General features: G+C 45.0%; 2 protein-coding genes and 1 long non-coding RNA gene across 14 annotated transcripts in view; 2 read left to right on the top strand and 1 right to left on the bottom strand.

The window, feature by feature from the left end:
- The window catches only part of CA12 (carbonic anhydrase 12), a 73943-nt gene extending 53260 nt beyond the window's left edge, over positions 1-20683 (top strand). The window contains exons 9-11 of one of the 7 annotated variants that reach the window (XM_082383369.1): positions 3959-3991; positions 4860-4947; positions 5705-5921. In XM_082383369.1, the coding sequence (XP_082239495.1) occupies positions 3959-3991; positions 4860-4947; positions 5705-5774 (191 nt within the window). In that variant the 3' untranslated portion in view covers positions 5775-5921. Of the gene's footprint in view, positions 1-3958; positions 3992-4859; positions 4948-5701; positions 8143-17658 lie in introns of those variants that run through there. The other 6 variants (XM_082383368.1, XM_082383373.1, XM_082383371.1 and 3 more) reach the window with 6 other exon arrangements.
- Positions 1-20856, top strand: part of LOC309624851 — a 205651-nt gene that overhangs the window by 80412 nt on the left and 104383 nt on the right. The window lies entirely within an intron of this gene.
- The window catches only part of APH1B (aph-1 homolog B, gamma-secretase subunit), a 114018-nt gene that overhangs the window by 52951 nt on the left and 40211 nt on the right, over positions 1-20856 (bottom strand). Inside the window, exon 7 of one of the 5 annotated variants that reach the window (XM_082383518.1) lies at positions 6566-13505. The exons of the other annotated variants lie outside the window; for them this stretch is intronic. The gene's annotated coding sequence lies outside the window, so the exon portion shown is untranslated. Of the gene's footprint in view, positions 1-6565; positions 13506-20856 lie in introns of those variants that run through there. 5 annotated transcript variants of the gene reach the window in all.

Raw genomic sequence — 20856 nt, 5'->3', positions numbered from 1 at the left:
AAATTATTTCTTCAACGGGTTCCACAGTGTTAAGAAAAACTCCAGTAAAATATGTCCTCTTAAGATAGTTATGCTCTGTGGTTACGGAGGGCGTCTTCCTTGCTTTTCTTACCAAAGCATCATCCAAAGAGAGGACCAGCATTTCAGTTACTTGAGTCTATGACTTGTATTAAGCATAATAACTAGAGTTTTACCATCTGAAACTGGATTTTATATATTTAAACTCTCAAATCCCTGCTAAACCAAAACTCTCCCTGCCTCTTTTATAAGACCGGAGACTGCTAAAGACATACACCTATATGTATACGTATCTAATCACTGTGGAACATGTCACCTACTAAAACAGTCCATACTTTAAAATAATACACTGAAAGGAAAAGGATTGTATTCCTTTTATTCAAAACTCTGTTTGAATAAACAGAATGGCAAATAGACCTAGAAAATGCTAGACTTGTTTCAGGAACGGCAAGCTGTGTAAATGAGCTGCTTGTTCCTCCCGCTGGACTTTTCTGTGTGTGCACCTGAGGCTTCAGAAGACCTCAGACGCAGTTAACCAGCATCCCTCGGTCCAGCAAGATGCCCGTGGAAGGCGCAGCACCTGAGCCAGCCAGACAGGTAGCAGTGCCCCGTGGCGAGCGGCTTGCTGATCTTCTCGGGGGTCTGTACCTTCCCGGGTGAGGCATGTGGTACTGGAGTTCTTCTCTATCTGTGTGATTTCCTTCTGTGTGGCGTACCGTCCTACTTCTGCTCACCCTGACTCGTACCGGAGCCTCCTATGGAGAGCAGGCAGCTGTCCCACATCTGTAATGGCACGTACCCTCGTACCTGCCAGCTCAGGAGCCCCTTCGTTGCATTCTCACCCCGTGCCTCTCATGGGCCGTCTCTGTCAACCAACCTGTCTCGTTTCTCCTGTCTGTCCCACTGTTCTTCAGTGGGAACTCCTTGTCTCATTTGCCATTCAGAAACCATTTCTGTGTTTAATCTGCAAGTGAATCTTTGCCCCTCCCTGCACCATCTTTGATGCCTGTTCTCTGCAACATCCGAGAGGCGCTGCGGGGATTTAGGCTTCGGCTTCTCTCTCTGGGCACTAGTTCTCTAGTCGCCCCAACAGTTCTCCTGATGCCTTCTGTGACCTCCCCTCTCCCTTTAGTTAGCAGATGCTCTGGCATCTGCCTCCAGTGGGACCCAAGCCCTGCGCTTTATCCAGCTCAGCAGAGGAGCTCTGCTCCTTGATGCTTGGCGCTGTCTCACCTGGTAGGAGATAGCATCCCAACGTCATCTTTCTGCCCCGGGCTTTCTGGCGGGTAGAATTCCCACGAGGCGCCGCCCTCGCTGCCATTCCTCTTCCCAAGGGGCTTATGCTCTTCGCTCGCTCAGTCAAGCTGCTTTGTTTTTTGCTGCATCAAACACTTGGCTGTAAAGCATCTGTCCCAGTCTCTGGGGACTTCCTTGTCTTCATACCTGCTTGGTCTTGTTTCATTGTTTCCAAGGAGAGGCAACGTAGGCCCTAAGAAGTCGTCATCCAGGAGCAAGGAACCCACATTAGCGCCCTGGATTAAATTAGGCTGTTGTTTATAGGGCCTAATACAGCCAAGGACACTGCTCGGTGACACAGGAAAGCCAGACTCTCCCTCCAGATCAGCCACCCAGCTGCGCCACATGCGCATGAGAAAAGTCTCATGCCTGGGGCCTTGCTTCCAAGCCTTCACTCTGCTCCCTAAGACCATGGCCTGAGGGTACCTCCTCCAGCCCCAGAGCGGGGCTGTCAGTTGTCTGGGGGCCTGTGTGGCTCTGAGGATTTTTGAGGTGACTGTGAAAGCGACGACTTTAGAAACTGTCCAGTTTGGAAGGCTTAGCCAAGTGGTTAGGCTTACTAGTAACAGTCTTATGTGGCGAGAACTAGTTTAGTACCACAAGCATCTGGAGCTTTAGGAACAAAAAACAAAAGTGTATTTCATCAAAAAGGCTTGGAAAAGAAATCACGACTAGTTGGGTTTTTTTTCAGTGGTTGTTGTTTTTAAGATCCTAGAGGCCTTGGTTACCTCTAGGTACCTTAAAAAAATAAAAACAAATTATAGTGTGCAGAGGCCACAGGCCATGCAGGGAACAGAGCATGTGCTGTACAAACACTTGATGCTTTCCCCAGGGGGAGACTCACGTCCTGAGAATCTCCCCAAGACACAGACTGGTCCCTGTGTTCAGGGCAGGGAATCAGGCGAGGGGAGCCACGCTCTCTGCCAGCTGGGAGGCCGCAGGCTACCAGTGGTGGCCGGCAACAGCCAAGAGAACAGGCCACCCTGCCCTTTGTGGACGGCTCCTATCCATACCTGCCCTGCTTATCCTTTCCACAGTCTGGGGCCACCCGGGAAGCCAGACCAGGGACAACTAGGGCCCAGCCGTGGACCAGGGAGGCTATGGTTCAATATTAGACTGTGGAGGAAGACAGTAGGGAAAGAACTCGGGGCTGATGGCCCCAGGGGAATCAGCCAGACTGGGGCCAGATGGCAGGAGAAGGGGGCGAGCAAAACCTCACCCTGCAGTCTCAGGTCTGGTGCCCCAGGGTATCAAGAGCCCCAAGGGGAAGTGGTCCCTGGCCCTCGGCCTGCATCTCACACTTGATCGGGGCTCTCCCAGGGTCTCCGTCACCATGGTGGGCTCTATGGGCACAGGCTCTCCTGAGTGTCTGGCTGGGTGGCCACCATCTGCACAACTCTGGCTTCCAGTGTGAACTGGAACCACCCCCGTCCCCTCCCCCCCGCCACAAGCTAGAAGTTTCTACTGAGATCAGAAAATCACCAGACAGGCAGGTGTGTGTAAGCAGAGACTTTCTTTAGATGGAGAATCTGAGTGGAAGAATGAGAAGTAGCTCTGAGAACCTGGAAGCAGCTGGGGTAACCTGGGCGCTTTGTGACTGGGCGCCTCTGTGCTACTCGAGAGGACAGACTCACTCAGGGCCCTCCCCAGAGAGGTTCCTAGCAGGCTGACCACAGGATTTCACCTTAGATCACTGGGCACTATTTCAGCCCCACTGAGGACCCCACTAACTCACCCCATCCATCTCCAACAATAACTTGCTGAAGAAGCCACGCTCCTCTGTTTCCATGTAGCAGGGAAGAGAGGCTGGTATGGTGGAGGGGCTTCTCCAGTTTGTCCAGTGGGGCCACAGCAAAAAAAGAAAGAAAGAAAGAAAGAAAGGAAGGGAGGAAGGAAGGAAGGAAAGTAAAGGAAGGAAAGGAAGGGAGGGAGGGAGGGAGGGAGAGAGGGGGAGGGGGAGGGGGGAGGGGGGAGAGAGAGGGAGGGAGGGAGACAGGGAGGGAGACAGGGAGAGAGGGAGAGAGGGAGAGAGGGAGAGAGGGGGAGAGGGGGAGAGGGGGAGGGGGGGAGAGAGAGAGAGAGGGAGAGAGAAAGAGAGAAAGAGAGAGAGAAGGAGAGAAAGAAAGAAAGAAAGAAAGAATGAATGAATAAATAAATAAATAAATAAATATAAATAGAACCAAACCATGACAACATTACTGGATGGGGATGGGTGTAGAAGGCTGGTGACAGGTTCCAACCAAGCTCTGCTGGCCCCAGCCAGCTAGAACCTGGCAGCTTCCTTGCTGAGGAAGAGAGATAGGTGCCAGAGAAGCAGATGACAGCTCACCAAGGTAGACTCTGATTCTCACCCTTCCTCACCTTCCAAGTTGGCCATATTGTATCAAAACCTGAAGTCTTAGCCGCGCAAAGAGACTGTTGTGATTAAAGGAGCATCAGAGGGAGGGATCACGGTGTGAATTCCCTGGGTGGGCAATTCCCTCTACCCCATCAGGCACCTGAGCCAAGAGTGAACATCCCCAAAAGGGCTGCATCAGCCCTGTACCTCCACCCAAACAAAAGGTAGAGCTTTGCTCAACACACTGGTCAAATCTGCCAGTGTTTGACTCGGTTAATTTCCAGTCTTCTCCTCTCCCCTTTGAAGGGCCAGACCCTACGTACACAGGACTGAGTCTGGGTACGTGGCCAACCGGCCGTGCATGCTGCAGCTGGGTGATCACTGTGATTCTCGGTGTGATCTGGGCCTGTGATTCTTCAAGCCCATCCTCTCTGCTTCTCCGTGCTATCACTCTGACTCCTGACCCCCTCCTCACTGTGTGTCTTACCCTCAAGTCACTCTCTGATTTAAAGATGAGCGGCCAATCAAATGCTCCCCTGATGAACGACCTAATCACTTTATAGCATGTGTACATTCAAAGAGCCTATCCAAGACCTTCTGTTTGCCAGGATGGGAAGCCATTGCCTAAAAACTAGGCCTAAGCCCAGTATGGAGGTTGGGTGACCAGCCAGTTGACCTTGGCAGTGGGCCCTGGTTGTTTTGGACTGCTTAGGACTGTGTAATGGAACTTGGGGCCAAAGCTGATAAAGAGGCATCTCAAGGGGCCTTAAATCCAGCAAGCAAAAATGGAATAAGTTCTTATTCTGTAGCCCAGGGTTTCTCAAAGTGTGGTTCATGGACCACATATATCAGCATCAGCTAGAGGTGTCTGGTTAAAATGCAGATTCCTGGGCCTAACTCCAGATTGAATCAGAGTCTCTGAGGGTTGGGCTCAAAAAAAGTCTACATTAGACACAAGCTCTTCAGATGATGCTGGTGCAAGTTTGAGAACCCCTGCTGGAGAATCGCTACAATTTGCGAATGGCCCCCTGTGAGTACTCCAGCCAATCCTACTAGGCCAAAGACCAGAACCTAAGAACAGAGATGGGGAAATTACACCTTTCTGTGGATGATTCTGCAGCTGTCACTTGACTGTGCACACATGTGCTATGGGGATGAGATGAAGGGGAAGGGAGGATTGTAATGAGTGTGCACTACCCCTCAACAGGCATCGCCCTTTCTGTGGCCCTGGCTGGCGTTCTGGGCATCAGTATGGTCCTGGCAGTATCCATTTGGCTTTTCAGAAGGAAGAAGAGGTGAGTTGGTTTGGGCCCAAGATGGGAGTGGGTGGCTTTGTGTCCATGAGGATTGATCTGTTTGGGAAGGCAGCCTGCAGAACGAAGAGCCCTGTCACCTGTACCAACACTTATCCTAGGAGTGCCATTTCCCGAACACCACTGATCCAGTGAGACACTGGGTGCTGGTGGTTCAAGAGTCAGTGCGCTCAGAGTTGGAGGTGCGTCTGCCAGCTTTGCTGCCACTGCTGAGACCTTGGACGAGCCTCTCGATTTGGAAGGGAGGCCCCATTTACCTACACACAAGCGCCAAGGCTGTCTTCTTTCTAAGATCTTGACATCCCGTTTTTCTTCTCTGAACCCAGAAGAAAACTGAGGGAAATTTTTTGATTTCTTACTCACATTGATGCCCTTTGCTTGTGTTTTTATTGTCATGTTTAGTTTTTCCTAAAACCTGATTTATTTTTCCTGGTATGAAAAAAAGAGGTTGTCAGAAACCCTGTAGGAATCAGAGATTTGAAGCAGGGTGGTAATGAGACCTTCGTCAAAATGCAGGTCTAGTATCGTCAAGCGTTAAAAGAGAACAGTTGAAAAATGAACAGGTTCCCTTTTGCTTAATGCTTTATTGGGGGGGCGTTTCCTCCCAAGACCAACAGAACTGGAGAAAGGTCTCCAAGAGAGGAATCTGACTTGCCTCATTCCATAGCTGAGTTGGGCTGCTCTTGCCTCTCTTTCCGGTTTGACTAACAACACTCATGTGTCCTTGCTGTTCCAGCAGCAAAAAAGTTGCCAACAAAGGAGTCATCTACAAACCGGCCATCAAGCAGGAGACTAAGGCCCACGCCTGAGGCCCTGGCATGCCCAGGCGTGTCCAAGGAAGGACTTGGCTTTGGACACAACCTGCTGTGGCTCCCTGGACACTTGAAATACCTGAGGGTTCTCTGGAGTTCCACCCACAAGCACCCCAGACCCTTGGGGGACCCCACCATCCTGATGCCATGCCACCCCCAGTGGGAGCGTGGATGGGGAGAGCTCGCCTCGGAGGTAGGAGGTCTGAGCTGTCTGCTTCGCGAGCGTGAGACCATGAAGTGGTCCGGATTCTGGGAGCACAAACCCCGTCGCCCGCTGCGGGCTGTTACTGGTTAGAACACACTTATCCAGGGCTTCACCTGAACGTGGTTTCAAGTGTCCCGGGAATTCTGTTTCTCGTCCATGCCTTCAGACCAGCACTCGGACTCTCTCTGCGCTCAGACTTAGGCTCCGCTCTTGAGACTCAGTTTCCTTCCCCAGGGAAGGGCTTGTTGTCTGCTTTCCTTCTGCTATGACAACACATGTAGTCTGACCTTACAGCTAGGGGGACGGGGGTAACAGGAAGGGTCAAGGTGTCCGAGACAAAAAGAAAACAAGAGATATTCTTTGTAATATAGTAGAGGTATTTTCCAAGTCCTGCCCTTTGTTTGTTTGTTTTGTTTGTTTGTCTGTTTAACTTCTTTATTGGAGTATAATTGCTTTACAATTGAATCAGACGCACTGAATGGACCTCAGAGAGAGAGAAGACACGTAAGATCTGGAAGAGTCTCACTTTGGAATGACAACTGAAATCAGAAGTTGCTTGTCAAGTGTGAGGACAGAATATTAAGCCCGACCCAACCTCCTGTCAGGGGTGTCGTTATGTTTCATACTTTACGGATTTTATAAATAATTTGGCTATTCCTTGAAAATGTGTTGTTGCCTTCTCTCTCCTCAAGGAGACGTGAACTCTGAGATGACCTAAGCTGCTTTTGTGTCTAAAGGAAACAGAAGCAAAATGGTTGAAGAGTTTTGTCTCTCCTGCCCAAATTTTATCTCTGCCACCTTTGCGGTCTGTGTCCCTACTGTCAACCTGGAATTGGGACTTACCAACTTCTCTGACTTGGAAGAAGATATGGAGCCATGGCTGAGTTAAAGTATATTTTCAAACTATGAAAGCAGCAAGTTATCTGTGCAGGGGCTGGCATCATGGCATTCAGGGACCAGAAATAATGGAATGTTGCAAAGATCCTTCATGGTCTTCCCTCCAAGTGACAAAGACAGTTTCTGAGATGACGTAACTCCTTTATTCTCCGCCCACCGATGTAAGAGACCAGCAGAGACCAGTTAGTTCCATGACTGAGAAGGAGGCCCCCACCACCAACCTCTCCTGGCTGGCACCTTGCAGTTCACAGAGAACCTTCTGATTCCCACTCTCATTTTGACAGCATGAGATGTCCTCCTGAAGCATAGGTTTCTTTAGATCATCTTTTTCCCTCTCCTCCTCCCTTGACTTTGAGAAGTCTTCTCTCTTCTCTACTGTCTTAACTTTTTGTAGTGATGGCGAGCCTTATGTCTTTGTAGCTTGTTTGCTAGGCGGAGTTACAGATGGAGACTCGGGTGTGTGTGTGTGTGTGTGTGTGTGTGCGCGCGTGCGTGCGCGTGCATGAGACCTCTGACCGCCCTGGAGCCAGGGGTGGCATCCGGCCTTGCCATTAGCACACCAGCCTGATGCTGATCAAATGACAGCAGCGACAGCCCTCAGGACTGAGCAGTGGGAATTAGACGATGCTTTCTCGGCCTCGTCCCAAAGTTGCCCATCAGAAACCAACAAAAACCACTCCAGAGCTGTGAGGCTGTCTTTCAAAGAGCTCTCTACAGCTTTTAGGGACGGATTTTGTGAGAGCACAGAGAGAGCATTGTACCTGGCACAATGGCTGTTCATAAAAAGGGAGAGTTATGGGGGAGGTGAAAACAGTGACAGTTTTCCTGCCCTCTCCCTCCTCAGCACAGCCTGGGCTCTCGGCCCTCCTGGCTCAGACAAAACAAAGCCAGGGAGAGGGCTCCAGGGATCAACAATGTCACGCTCCTTGCTACTCCGTGTGGGACTCCTGAGGATCCAGCCCTGCAGCTGGGAAAGCTTTCCTCAGGTTCTCACTCATTCCCTGCCACTGGCTGCCTCTACAGGAAAGCGCTGCTGAAGCTCCTCTGCCTCCCACTGACCACTGGGAGGGCCCAGGTGCTGAGCTGGGCGCACGGCAGGCGAAGGTAACAAAGACGAGGCCCCGGCCGGGGCAGGGACACAGGGAAGGCCCTGGCTTCTTTGCCTCTCACGAAGGGGAGGTCTTCAGTCTCTTTGCTTTGTTTGGTTACTGTCAAATGGTAAAAACCTATACTTATTTCCTTAATAAACATTCTAGGACTTTGCTGCATTGATTATTAACCCCATTTTAGGTTCCACCTTAAATTCTTTTCCCCTTCACTCAACTCTAAATTTTCACTGAAAATATCTGATCTATATTTAGATTTCATAAAAATTTACCTTTGAAAAAGCATATTCACGTACCCAAGTTGCTCCAAACACAAAGTTTTCCAAATAACTGAATCAATTATCAGCTTTTAAATTTAAATTTATTAAAATAAAATAAAATAAATGGAGTTTCTCAGTTTCAGTAGCCACATTCAAAGTACTCAGTAGCCACGCATGGCCAGTGGCCAGTATAGCCACTGTGCAGATATGGAACCCTAACCTCCTTTGACATATCCTTTGGAAGGGTTAAACCTAGATGACTTGCACACAAAATAAACCCTGGAAGAAAGCTCTGGAAGGTGAGGATGGGGGACAGGATACAGAGATGGGGGAATCCAGAGAGGGTGGATATGGAGGATGGGAGAAAAGAGGGCATACGGAAAATCAGGCCCAAGGGAAGCAGGCCAGCAGCCCTTAGGCGTGGCTCCCCTTGTCCTTGCACCCCTTCCCCTCACTCCTTCCGGGGGTCCCCAGCCCTCCCTGCCCTGGCCACACCCTTCAGCCACGCCCTGGGGTCCAGGTGCTCAGCAGTGACCTGGCCTAGGGCGTCCTTGCCTTTGCGGGAGCTCCCGCTGCGGGCATAAGGGCGCCTGGTTAACTTCCGGGGACCTTGCTGCAGGACCCTGGCCAGGTGCCAGGTGCTACCTGCCCCCTGTGCCCCCAACACCCCCTCCTGATCTCCTCGGAGTCTGAACATTCCTGCGCCGCACAATGCGGTGCGAAAGCATTCTCTACTGGAACCTGCCATCCTGAAGGGGGCGAACGCCTGAAACCCGAGTCTCTTGACTTGTTAGCTGTGCCCTGTCCCTCATGTTAGAAGGAGTCACCTTCCTTCGAGATGTGGGGAGAAGCTCGAGACCCACTTACAGGAGGAAATGAGACCTCCGGGGCCACCTGCTGGGCAGCAGAGGTGCCTCCTGGGCAGAGGTTACCATTTTGGCGTCACCATGCGTATCCGCATTGGACACGGCGGGCAGGCAAGCCTGGCCCTACGTGGTCCTCTGGCTGGGATTCAACTGCCGCAGGGTGTAAGGGAAAGGTGCGAGGCCGAGACAACACTGCAGAGGAGGGTCCCTCTGCCCCACTCATATGCCCTTTCACTATAGAATGACGGGCAGAAACAAGGGCCAAAGTGCTCTGTGGTATGGAATTATTCACCAGAAAAAATTATTGCAGGTCAGCATATCATCATGACTGCAGGTCAACCGGGGATTCAGTAATGCCTCCCACTTGTATACCCTTGACTGTTTCGACGCACCTTCACGCCTTTATGCAACAACCCAGGGAAAGAGGGAGCGCTGCCCCTATATCTTATAAGTGGAAAACGAAACAAGGGCTGGAGCTCTGGGCTGAGCCAAGGCCACGCAGCTCCCGCAGTGCTCTGATCTCCAGCGGCAGCGCAGGGTCCACCCTCCACAGCTCCGGTGCCACGGAAACACCTTCTCGTAATAGAATTTGCCATATGCTTATCATAATCATGCCACAACGTCATAAAACCCCACAGGATAAAGGCCCTAAAGGCATTTGTGCCAACAATTTCTGGAAAATCAACGACAACCTCCCGCCTCCAATCTGCTTCATAACATTAAACTCTGCCATCTGCTCCGGAAAAGTCTGAGCAAGTTCTGCCAACTGCCAGCAGACAAAGGAGTCAGCTTAACTCCTGGGATGTTACCCTCACCTCTAATTCAGTGAACCAAATTCCCAGGGACACGTGCACTGAACTTTCTCTCTTCCTGAAGCTGAACTGGAGACAAGGAATAAATACACACACAAATATAAACAAACACACACATATAAAAATTCCATTTGTATAAAATTCTTAAAAATGCAAACTAAACTATAGTGACAGAAAGCAGATCAGCGGTTGCCTGGGGATGAGGTGGTGGCTGAAGGGATTACGAAGGGGTATGGAAAATTGTTGAGGTGATGGATATGTACGTTATCTTGATTGTCGTGATGGTTTCTCTACATATGTCAAAACGGCTCAAATTTCATACTTTAAATAGGTGTCATTTATCTTACATTAATTATACCTCAATAAAGCCATAAAAGAAGAAGAAGAAGAAGAAAAACCACACAGCCAAATAACATCCTGCCCCATCCTGGCATTTCCATTCAGAGCTTATCCCCTTGGTCCATCAAGAAGGAGAAGCCTGGGGAGGGGGAAGGGTAAGCTGTGAGAAAGTGAGAGAGTGGCATGGACATATATACACTACCAAATGTAAAATAGATAGCTAGTGGGAAGCAGCCACATAGCACAGGGAGATCAGCTCAGTGCTGTGTGACCACCTAGAGGGGTGGGGTAGGGAGGGAGGGTGGGAGGGAGGGAGACGCAAGAGGGAAGACATATGGGAACATATGTATATGTATAACTGATTCACTTTGTTATAAAGCAGAAACTAACACACCATTGTAAAGCAATTATACTCCAATAAAGATGTCAAAAAAAAAAAAAAAAAAAAAAAGGAGAAGCCTGGCCAGGCCTGGCACACTTCTCTGGGACTTGTCCTGTGGGTGTGGGTGGGAGCCCAAGAAGGAGCGTGATCTCTACTCACAGGGCCACTATGACCTCTCCACACTGTAAGTCAAAGTCATTATTTCTGCTCGAGTTCACTTGTTTCAAACATTAACTTTTAATCACCCGCTATGAAGACAATAAACACAGGGCCTACGGGGTTCAAGGGCACACTGAGACCTCTATAGCAACTCTGTGCTGGTGATGACAGAGTTGACCAGCTTCTCTGAAAGCAGCAAAGACTCTTCTGGTGAGGCAGGTAACATAACCAGTTAGTTCATCTGCTGAAACTAGTTTCCCAAGCTACCTAGACATCCAACAGGTCTCATGCATCTTAGTTTCTCTCCTTCCCAACCACTCGACACATAACCATTTGAAAAGTTTTCCATTTGAAAAGTTGAATATGGTACATCCTTTTCATGGAGAACAAGCATGGTCAGGAGCTCATCACTCCCTCTTAGCCACTGGGTGAAATCTGGATTAATCTCCTGTGATACTGGGATATAATACGAAATATGTACTTGGTCTTTGTCTTTGGTTCCTGGCACAAAGCTCCTAAATGTTATTCATAAGAAGCCCTTTTAAGCCACACCTCAGCTGATGCTAAAGAGGTGATGAAGCTTGGAGGATGGGGGCTGGTTTCCAGAGGAACCAACCATGTGACTAGAGGGTTAGAACTTTCAGCCCCACCCCCAGCCTCCAGGGAGGGGAGAGAGGCTGGGAATTGAGCTCAATCACCAGTGTGTGTGGGGGGGTGGGACTTCCCTGGTGGCGCAGTGGTTAAGAATCTGCCTGCCAATGCGGGGGACACGGGTTCGAGCCCTGGTCTGGGAAGATCCCACATGCCACAGAGCAACTAAGCCCGTGCGCCACAACTACTGAGCCTGCGCTCTAGAGCCTGCAAGCCACAACTACTGAGCCCACGTGCCACAACTACTGAAGCCCGCGTGCCTAGAGCCTGTGCTCCGTAACAAAGAGAAGCCACCACAATGAGAAGCCCGCGCACCACAACAAAAAGTAGCCCCCGCTCACCGCAACTAGAGAAAGCCCACACGCAGCAACGAAGACCCAACACAGACAAAAAATAAATAAATCTATAAAAAAAAAATCACCAATGGGGAATGATTTAATCAATCACATCTGCATAATGGGACCTCCATAAAAACCCTAAACAATGGGATTCAGAATGCTCCCAACACAGAGGTGCTGGGATAGTGGTGCTCCCAGAGAGGGCATGGAAGTCCTGTGCCCTTTCTTCATACCTTGACCTATGGACCTCTTTATCTGGCTGTTAATATCCTTTGTTAATATCCTTTATAATATCCTTTATAATAATCCCTTGTTAATATATCCCTTGTTAATATCCTTTATAATAAACTGGCAAATGTAGGTAAATGTTTACCTGAGTTTTCTAGCAAATTATCAGACCTGAGGAGGGAGTCATGGAAACCTGTAATTTACAGTCAGAAGTACAAGTGACAACCTGGGACTTGCACTTGATGTCTAAAATGGGGGCAGGCTTGTGGGATTGAGTCCTTAACCTGTGGGGTCTGCAATATTTCTGGACAGTTAGTGTCAGAATTGAGTTAAATGGTAGAACAGCCAGCTGGTGTCCACCGAGGACTGGAGAATTGCTTGGTGTGGAGAAACCCACACTTCTGGTGTCAAAAGTGTTATAAGGAAACAGCGTTTTCCTTTATCTCTCTTCTATCATTCAAAGTAATTTCCAATTGACTTTCTTTCTCATACCTCCTTATTCAAAAGCAAAGATTTAATGAGCAACCACTGTTTGCTAAGCACAAATTAAGTGCAACCACGATTTAGATGGATAATTGGTATCACAATCTCATTTAGGGAGACAGACAGAAAACATTAACCATAATATATAGAAGAGTAGTATGAAAAGATGCTATGTGTCTATTAACAGAAGAAGGACTAAACAACTGTACTTCCCTAAGATGGAATACCATTCAGCAAAAAGTTACAACTTATTGATATACCCCAAGACATGAATCTCAGAAAATTATGCTGAGGAAAGAAGTCAGATACAAAAGAGTACACTTTGTGTTATTCCGTTTTTATGAAGTTCAAAAGTGAAACTAATCCACGGTGATAGAAGTTGGAACCAGCAGCTGCCTCTGTGGAAGGTACATGGATTGACTAGGAAGGAAGCAAGGGAACCACCTTGGGAACAGGAAACGTTCTATAGCTTGCTGGGGTGGTGGTTACACAGGCGTACACATTTGTCAAGACTCATCCAACTGTATGCTTCAGATCGGTGCATTTTACTGTATGTAAATTATTCCGTGATTTAAAAATAGGGCTTCCCTGGTGGCGCAGTGGTTGAGAGTCTGCCTGCCAATGCAGGGGACACGGGTTCGAGCCCTGGTCTGGGAAGATCCCACATGCCGCGGAGCAACTAGGCCCGTGAGCCACAACTACTGAGCCTGCGCATCTAGAGCCTGTGCTCTGCAACAACAGAGGCCACGATAGTGAGAGGCCCGCGCATCGCGATGAAGAGTGGCCCCCGCTTGCCACAACTAGAGAAAGCCCTCGCACAGAAACGAAGACCCACACAGCCAAAAATAAATAAATAAATAAATTTAAAAAAAAATAAAAATATATCTGTGTTAAGGAATCACAGTGGAAAAAGCCACTTGTTTTTCTAAGTCTAATCAGGAAAGACTTCACAAAGACTGACACTTGAGCAGGACCTTGCAGGAGGAATACGACGTTTTCTACCTGGAGCGAAAAACAAGGACAAAGATGTGGAGGTTTGAGAGCTCACGGTGCATCGTAAACAGAGGCCTCGGGGATGTGTTTGAAAATGTCTGGGCAGGGAGGACAGGGAATGGTGAGGGGCAGGAAAGTGGTTGGGATCAGAGTGTGAAAGGCCTTTTATGATATACACTTTCTAAAAAGGACAGCAAGAAATCATAGAAGTGCTTAGATTATGGTTTTGTCTGACTACATAAATAATATATGCTCTGCATGTGGAACCTAGAAAAATGGTACAGATGAACCGGTTTGCAGGGAAGAAGGTGAGACACAGATGTAGAGAACAAACGTATGGACACCAAGGGGGGAAAACCGCAGTGGGGTGGGGATGGTGGTGTGCTGAATTGGGCGATTGGGATTGACATGCATACACTGATGTGTATAAAACTGATGACTAATAAGAACCTGCAGTATAAAAAAACAAACAAACCAACAAAACAACTAATACTAAACTTTCTTTGGGTTATTTGTATGGAAATATGTTAATATAAATGTTTCAGACATTACATGAAATTTCTAAAAATCTTATATGTTCTGGTATAATGTTATGTCATAATTCTAGTTATTACTTTAAAATGTATATCTCAGAAATAACTAAATTTCCTTGTCAATTGCATTATTATGAACTTTCATCAAATCTTTAACCGTGGTCATTTTTAAGTCTTTTGTCATTTACAGACAGTTCTGGGTGTACTCTGATGCTTTTGCAAAAATGTTCCTATAAAAGGGTTTCATCTTCAAGAAATTCATGGAAAAGACTCTGACAAGTACAGGTTTCTGGTAACAGACTATACTGCTGAACTGAATGAATAAGCCTTTTCAGAACTCTAATGGAAAACTGATGAATTCATAAAAGTGCAAAACAAAAGATCAAGATAAAAAAAATTAATTACATGGGACTGAGTGAACTGATGAGGATGATTATAATTTTTGTGACTTTCTGTTTGAATATAAAAAAAAAAAATCCCACAAGGACTCAGAGGCAAAAAATATACAAATCAATTTTCACTGCAAAGTAAAGATGCTGTTACAGTGGAGGATTACTGGACTGAATGTCAATATTATGACATAGTATGAGTGTGTTTCATGTTCGGTAATTGCAATCATTGTTGCTTTTGTTGTGGTCATCCATTTACAATGCTTGGTGTCAGTTTATTTATCTCTTGTAAAAATGAAATACAGTGTGTGTGTGTGAAAAAAAAAAAAAGGAAACTTGGAAATGCAGAGAAATGGAAAGTGTATTTAAAGTCACCTCTTCTCTAATGCAGATGCTACTAATGTTTTTGTGTTTTTCTCTGATATTTTTTCTATGTATTGATACTTTTAAAAAGTCTTTAAGTAACTAACATGATAGCATATTGTTATTTAATATTTATAAACCTAATTTTTATTAGCTGGATAATGTTTCTTTGGATGGATTTGTTGGTCTAACCTTTTCCTTAGTGTTAAACATTAATATTTTTCTTCTAGCTTTTTGCTACTATAAATAATGCTGTGACCAATATTTTTTTTTAAATACAAGGTTTTCCATATTTAAAAAATAATAATAATAATATATGCTCATTAAAAAATACAAATATTTAATTATGAATAAAGCCAAAAGTCCCCCATAATCCTAACTACCAAAATAGTCATAGTTATGTATGTTTGTGTGTTAACATTCACTTTTAAATATTTAATAAACGGATCTTACCTACTTTCACTATTGTATTCTTGGTATCTACCACAATGTCTGGCATAAAAAATATTTACTGAATGGAAGAATGGTCTATACCTTGCTTTTGTTTTCTAACATATTCCAAATATCCTCATTCTTTCTAATGGCTGTAAAGCGTTCTGCAATTGGAGGCCAAGCTCTGTTGAAAGACGTTCATTGCAAATTCCTTACAGTTACAAGACTATTACAAGATCCTATGTATTCAGATGTATTTCTGCAAGATAAATTCCTAGAAAAGGAACTGCTGGCTCAAAAAACGCACATCTCAAAATCTTATAGATATTTTATAAATTTTGCTAAATTACCACCCAAAAGGATTGTACTGATTTGTCTGCTTACAACATGCTAAACATGACAAACAGCAACATGCTGTTTCTACCATATGCTAAACAATTCTTTTTTTTTTTCATTTTATTGAGATTAATTGACACACAGCACTGTATAAATTTAAGGTGTACGGTATAATGATGTGACTTACATACATCACGAAGTGATTATCACAGTAAGTTTAGTGAACGCCCATCATCTCATATAGACACAAAATTACAGAAACAGAAAAAAATTTGTGTGTGTGATGAGAACTCTTAGGATTTACTCTCTTAACTTTCATATATAACGTACAGCAACATTAATTATATTTATCATGTTGTACATTATATCCCTAGCACTTATTTATCTTAAAACTGCAAGTCTGTAGTACTTTTTGACTGCTTTCATCCAATTCCCCCTCCCCCCACTGCTCACCTCTGATAACCATATAGCTGATCTTTTTCCATTTGTTTGTATGTTTGTTTGCTTGTTTTTGAAGTATAGCTGACCTATAACACTATGTTAGTTCCTGTTACACAGTGTAGTGATTTATTTCTATACACTTCAAAATAATCACCACAATAAATCTAGTTACAATGTGTCACCACCCAAAGGTATTACAGTTATTGACTATATTCCTCACACTGTACATTTCATATCCATGACTCATTTATTTTGCAACTCCAAGTTTATACCTCTTACTCTCCCTCACCTATTTCCTTCCTCTCCCCACTCCCCTCTCCTCTAACCACTTGTTTTGTTCTCTGTATCTATAACTCTGTTATGGCAAGATTTCATTCTTTTTATGGCTGAGTAATATTCCATGGTGTGTGTGTGTGTGTGTGCGTGTGTGTGTGTGTGTGTATGTATCACATCTTCTTCACCCATTCATCTACTGATAGGCACTTGGGTTGCTTCCATATCTTGGTTATTGTAAATGCTGCAATGAACACAGGGGTGCATATATCTTTTCTAATTAGTGTTTTTGTTTTCTTTGGATAACTACCAAGGAGTAGAACTGCTGGATCATATGGTAGTTCTATTTTTAATTTTTTGAGGAACCTCCATCCTGTTTTCCATAGTGGCTGCACCAATTTATACTCACCAACCGTGCAGAAGGGTTCCCTTTTCTCCCCATCCCTGCCAACACTAGTTACTTGAGGTCTTTTTGACCACAGCCATTCTGACAGGTGTGAGGTGATATATCACTGTGGTTTTGATTTGCATTTCCCTGGTGATTACTGATGCTGAGCATCTTTTCATGTGCCTGTTGGCCAGCTGGATGCCTTCTTTGGAAAAATGTCTTTTCAGATCCTCTGCCTGTTTTTTAATTCGATTGTTTGTGGGGTTTTTTTTCTTTTTTCTTTTTTCATTGCAGCATTTATAATAGCCCAGATATGGAAGCAACCCAAGTGCCTATCAGTAGATGAATGGGCAAAGAAGATGTGACACATACATACACACACACACATATACATATGTTGATGTTGAGTTTTATGAGTTTTTTATATATTTTGGATATTAACCCTTTATCAGATATATTATTTGCAAATATCTTCTTCCATTCAGTAAGCGGCCTTTTCATTTTGTTGATAGTTTCCTTTGCTGTGCAAAAGCTTTTTAGTTTGATGTGGTCCTGTTTATTTTTGCTTTTGTTTCCCTTGAGACATATCCAAAAAAATACAACTAAAACTGATGTCAAAGAGAGTACTGCCTATGTTTTCTTCTAGAAGTTTTATGGTTCTATGTGTCTGTTTTTATGCCAATATCATACTGTTTTGATTACTACAGTTTTATAACATATCTCCTTTTTGTTTGTTTGTTTTGTTAAAGTTTGGTAGAATTCTTCAGTGAAGCCTTCTAGGAATTTCTTTACGTAAACTGCAAATTTGATGCCTTTAATAGATTTTGGGGATTTCTGGTTAGCTCCAACATGTAAAGAGCTTGAAAGCTGTCACTCTCACACTTACAATAAGAAAACACTAAACACATTGTAAAGCAATTATACTCCAATAAAGATGTTAAAAAAAAAAAAAGAAAAGGAAAACACTAAACAAACTGAAAATCAGTAATGTTTCTCACCCCCATTAGAGAACTGAGGTCTCAAGACAAGCCATCATCCTGAAATCTGGAGAGACAGGTGAATCCAGGGAGCCACAGCTGAGATTTGCTTACCTAGAGCAGAAGTTGGTGGAGCCATAAACAGGTAGGGACACTTAAATGCTAATTTTGACAAATTGCTAGAGCCTAAGTATGGAATAGCTTAAAAGTGAGAAATTCCTAAGTCTAGAACAGAGTCTTAAGAGCCCCACACTTTTGAGGGTTTTACCTCCAGGAGACCTGCCAAATTCTCAGTGAAGAGCCCTCTGTGGCTCTGGCAGGGAGAGGGTAAGGATAATCATTGTAAAATATGCCCAGAGGGACTTCCCTGATGGCGCAGTGGTTAAGAATCCTCCTGCCAATGCAGGGGACACGGGTTCGATCCCTGGTCTGGGAAGATCCCACATGCGGTGGAGCAAATAAGCCCGTGTGCCACAACTACTGAGCCTGTGCTCTAGAGCCCATGAGCCACAACTACTGAGCCCGCGTGCCACAACTACTGAAGCCTGCATGCTTACAGCCCGTGCTCCACAACAAGAGAAGCCACCGCAATGAGAAGCCCGCACACCGCAACAAAGAGTAGCCCCTGCTCGCCGCAACTAGAGAAAGCCTGCACGTAGCAACAAAGACCCAACACAGCCAAAATTAAATAAGTAAATTTATTTTTAAAAAAAGAAAAAAAAAGTAAAATATGCCCAGAGCGTTCTCCATAACAAAGACCTACTTTCCAGGAGAAAAGACAGTACAAGAGCCTTATCCCACCTAGAAGAAGGGCATTTCTCCCATTCCAGCCCCCTTTAGCCTTCCTGTCTCACCTAAGGGGAGGAAAAGAACTAAAAGACACTTAGTTAAGGGATGTAGCCCCACCCAAAAACTGAGATTTAGTCTTAAGATTATAGGACATGGCCCCTCTCCCACACCAACCTTACTGCCACCTCTGTAGGGCTCCAATATAAAAACAGTGGGTTACAGTTCAAAGATACGCAAGACATAGACTTTCTTTGAGAAGGAGCACAGGGGAAGCCCAAAGTCAAGAGGGGAGACAACAACAAGGACACGAGAGGAACTTGAAGCCTCTGGTACTTAGAGCTGCAGCAGATATTAAATACAGTCCAGCTCTTGCCCAGGCTGACATAAAATTTACACTAAAGACCTATTTACTTCAGTTCCTATTACCTAATACATGATGTACAGCTTTCAATAAATAATCACAAGGCACATTACAAGGCAAGAAAAAACACTCTGAAGCAATATAGGGATAGTCAGATTTTCTAGTTCTTCTTGAGTGAGCTTTTTTAAAAAGGAATTTGTCTACTTCATTTAAGTTTTTAATTTACTGCCTTTAAGCTATTCATAATATTCCCTTTTTACTTAATAATGTAGAGGCTGTATTGATGTCTCCACTTATTCCTGATACTCATAATTTATGCCCTCTTTTTTTCCTTATCAATCTGGACACAGCTTTACCAATTGTATTGATTTTCTCAAAGAACCAGAGTTTCCTTTTATTGATTGCTCCATTGTTTTTTCTGCCTTCTATCTGACTTCTGCTATTCTCTTCACTACTTCCTTTCTTCAGCTTATTCTAGCTTTAGTTTGCTCCTCTGTTTCTAGTTTCTTAAGTAGAAGTTTAAGTTCTTGTTTTTAAACATTTTAACTTATCTAATGTAAGCATTTAATGCTAAAAAGCTTCCCACTCTATTCTCTCCTTAGGGACTTTGCTTTGGCAACTATCGCCTCTCCTGCATCAATGTTTCCCTTCCCACTGAATCATCCCCATCTTCATATAAACATGCTGTTACAGTACAACGTTAGAGAGAAAAAAGAAAAGGAAAGAAGAATGCCGTCTCTTGCCCTCACATCCTCCTCAGGCTATCATCCCATTCCCCTACTATAATTATATGGTTATCTGTATTCTACATGCTGTGGCTACTTCCTTATCTCCCAATCTCTATAATCCACTCCATTTAGACATTCACCCCTACACTAAAATTGCTTTTATCAAAGTCACCAGAAAATTCCATCTCTCCACGTGCAGCAATCAGTTCCTGCTCCTCATCTTACTCGTTGCTCAGCAGCGGTTGACATACTTCCCCCTGGCTCTCAGGCCACCACACTCTCCTGGTTTTCCTTCTTTCCTCAGTGATGACCCCACCTGCCCTTTCCTGTCAAGTGGAGCGCCTCAGAGTTCAGCCCTCAGTCCCCACCTTTTCTTTTTGACATACCTCCATGACCCACCTGCCCTTCATCCACTCCAAAAATTTTTAAGTATCATCCTATGTATTCAAGCTATTCTATATTATTTCCTAATTTGTAGTGCATTTGTAGCTGCCTTATATATTTCCTAAAAAACAAAGATCTCCACCATCTTGTTCTTTTCCATCCTTTTAAAGTATCTCTCTCTCTCTCTCTCTCTCACACACACACACACACACACACACAAGATAAAGTATCTAACACACGTTCTGTGCATGGTAAGCCCCGACTAAATGCTGTAGACTCTACCTCTGATTTTGCTCAAGCACAGAAAATATGTATGGATTTACTATTAGGTATAAGCAGGATTTACAGTGACCCACACTTGAGCAAAAAGTACCACCTACTAATTATTGAACCTTAAAGCCAGGACCCACTCAGAGCTCATAATCTACTGTCGTCCCCTTAGAATGTGTCAAATCCCCAATTCTTTTACTAAGGCTGAGACCATAAGCCAGGGAGTGGTTCCTTCTATTCAGCATTTTCAATAAGGCGAAGGTAAAATATGTAGTTCTTTCCATTGGGGGTTTCTCATACGTTGAGGCTGGTCACAGGGAAATCCCTGTTCCAACTAAATATCAAACAAATAACAATTAAACTAGAGCCACGATTTCAGTGTGGAACGGCCAAAGAAATTGTACATGAATCTGGGCTGTTACCTGAGGAATGTACACCTTTTCCATTACAAGTTAGACCAAAGAGTCCTTGACTCCTGAGGATATTTCATCTAATAATACAATTAACATAAACCTGGAGCAGCCTCATTTCAAACCAGAGTGAAAAGGTATCACATGGTTTTGCGTTTCAGGCCCTAACAATTCTCTGTGTAGCGTGTCTGATGGTGAAGGCCAAGCTCAGCCCCTTAGCTGCACTGACTCCTCACCAAGGGAAGAAAAAACAAAACGACGCTATAGGCTGCTCGGGGTCACTGGG

The sequence above is a fragment of the Balaenoptera borealis genome (genome assembly GCF_965194805.1).
Source record: "Balaenoptera borealis genome assembly, chromosome: 3".
Classification (NCBI taxonomy): Eukaryota; Metazoa; Chordata; class Mammalia; order Artiodactyla; family Balaenopteridae; genus Balaenoptera; species Balaenoptera borealis.
Note: the sequence above shows the minus strand (reverse complement) of the source record. Positions and strands in the feature narration are given on the sequence as shown.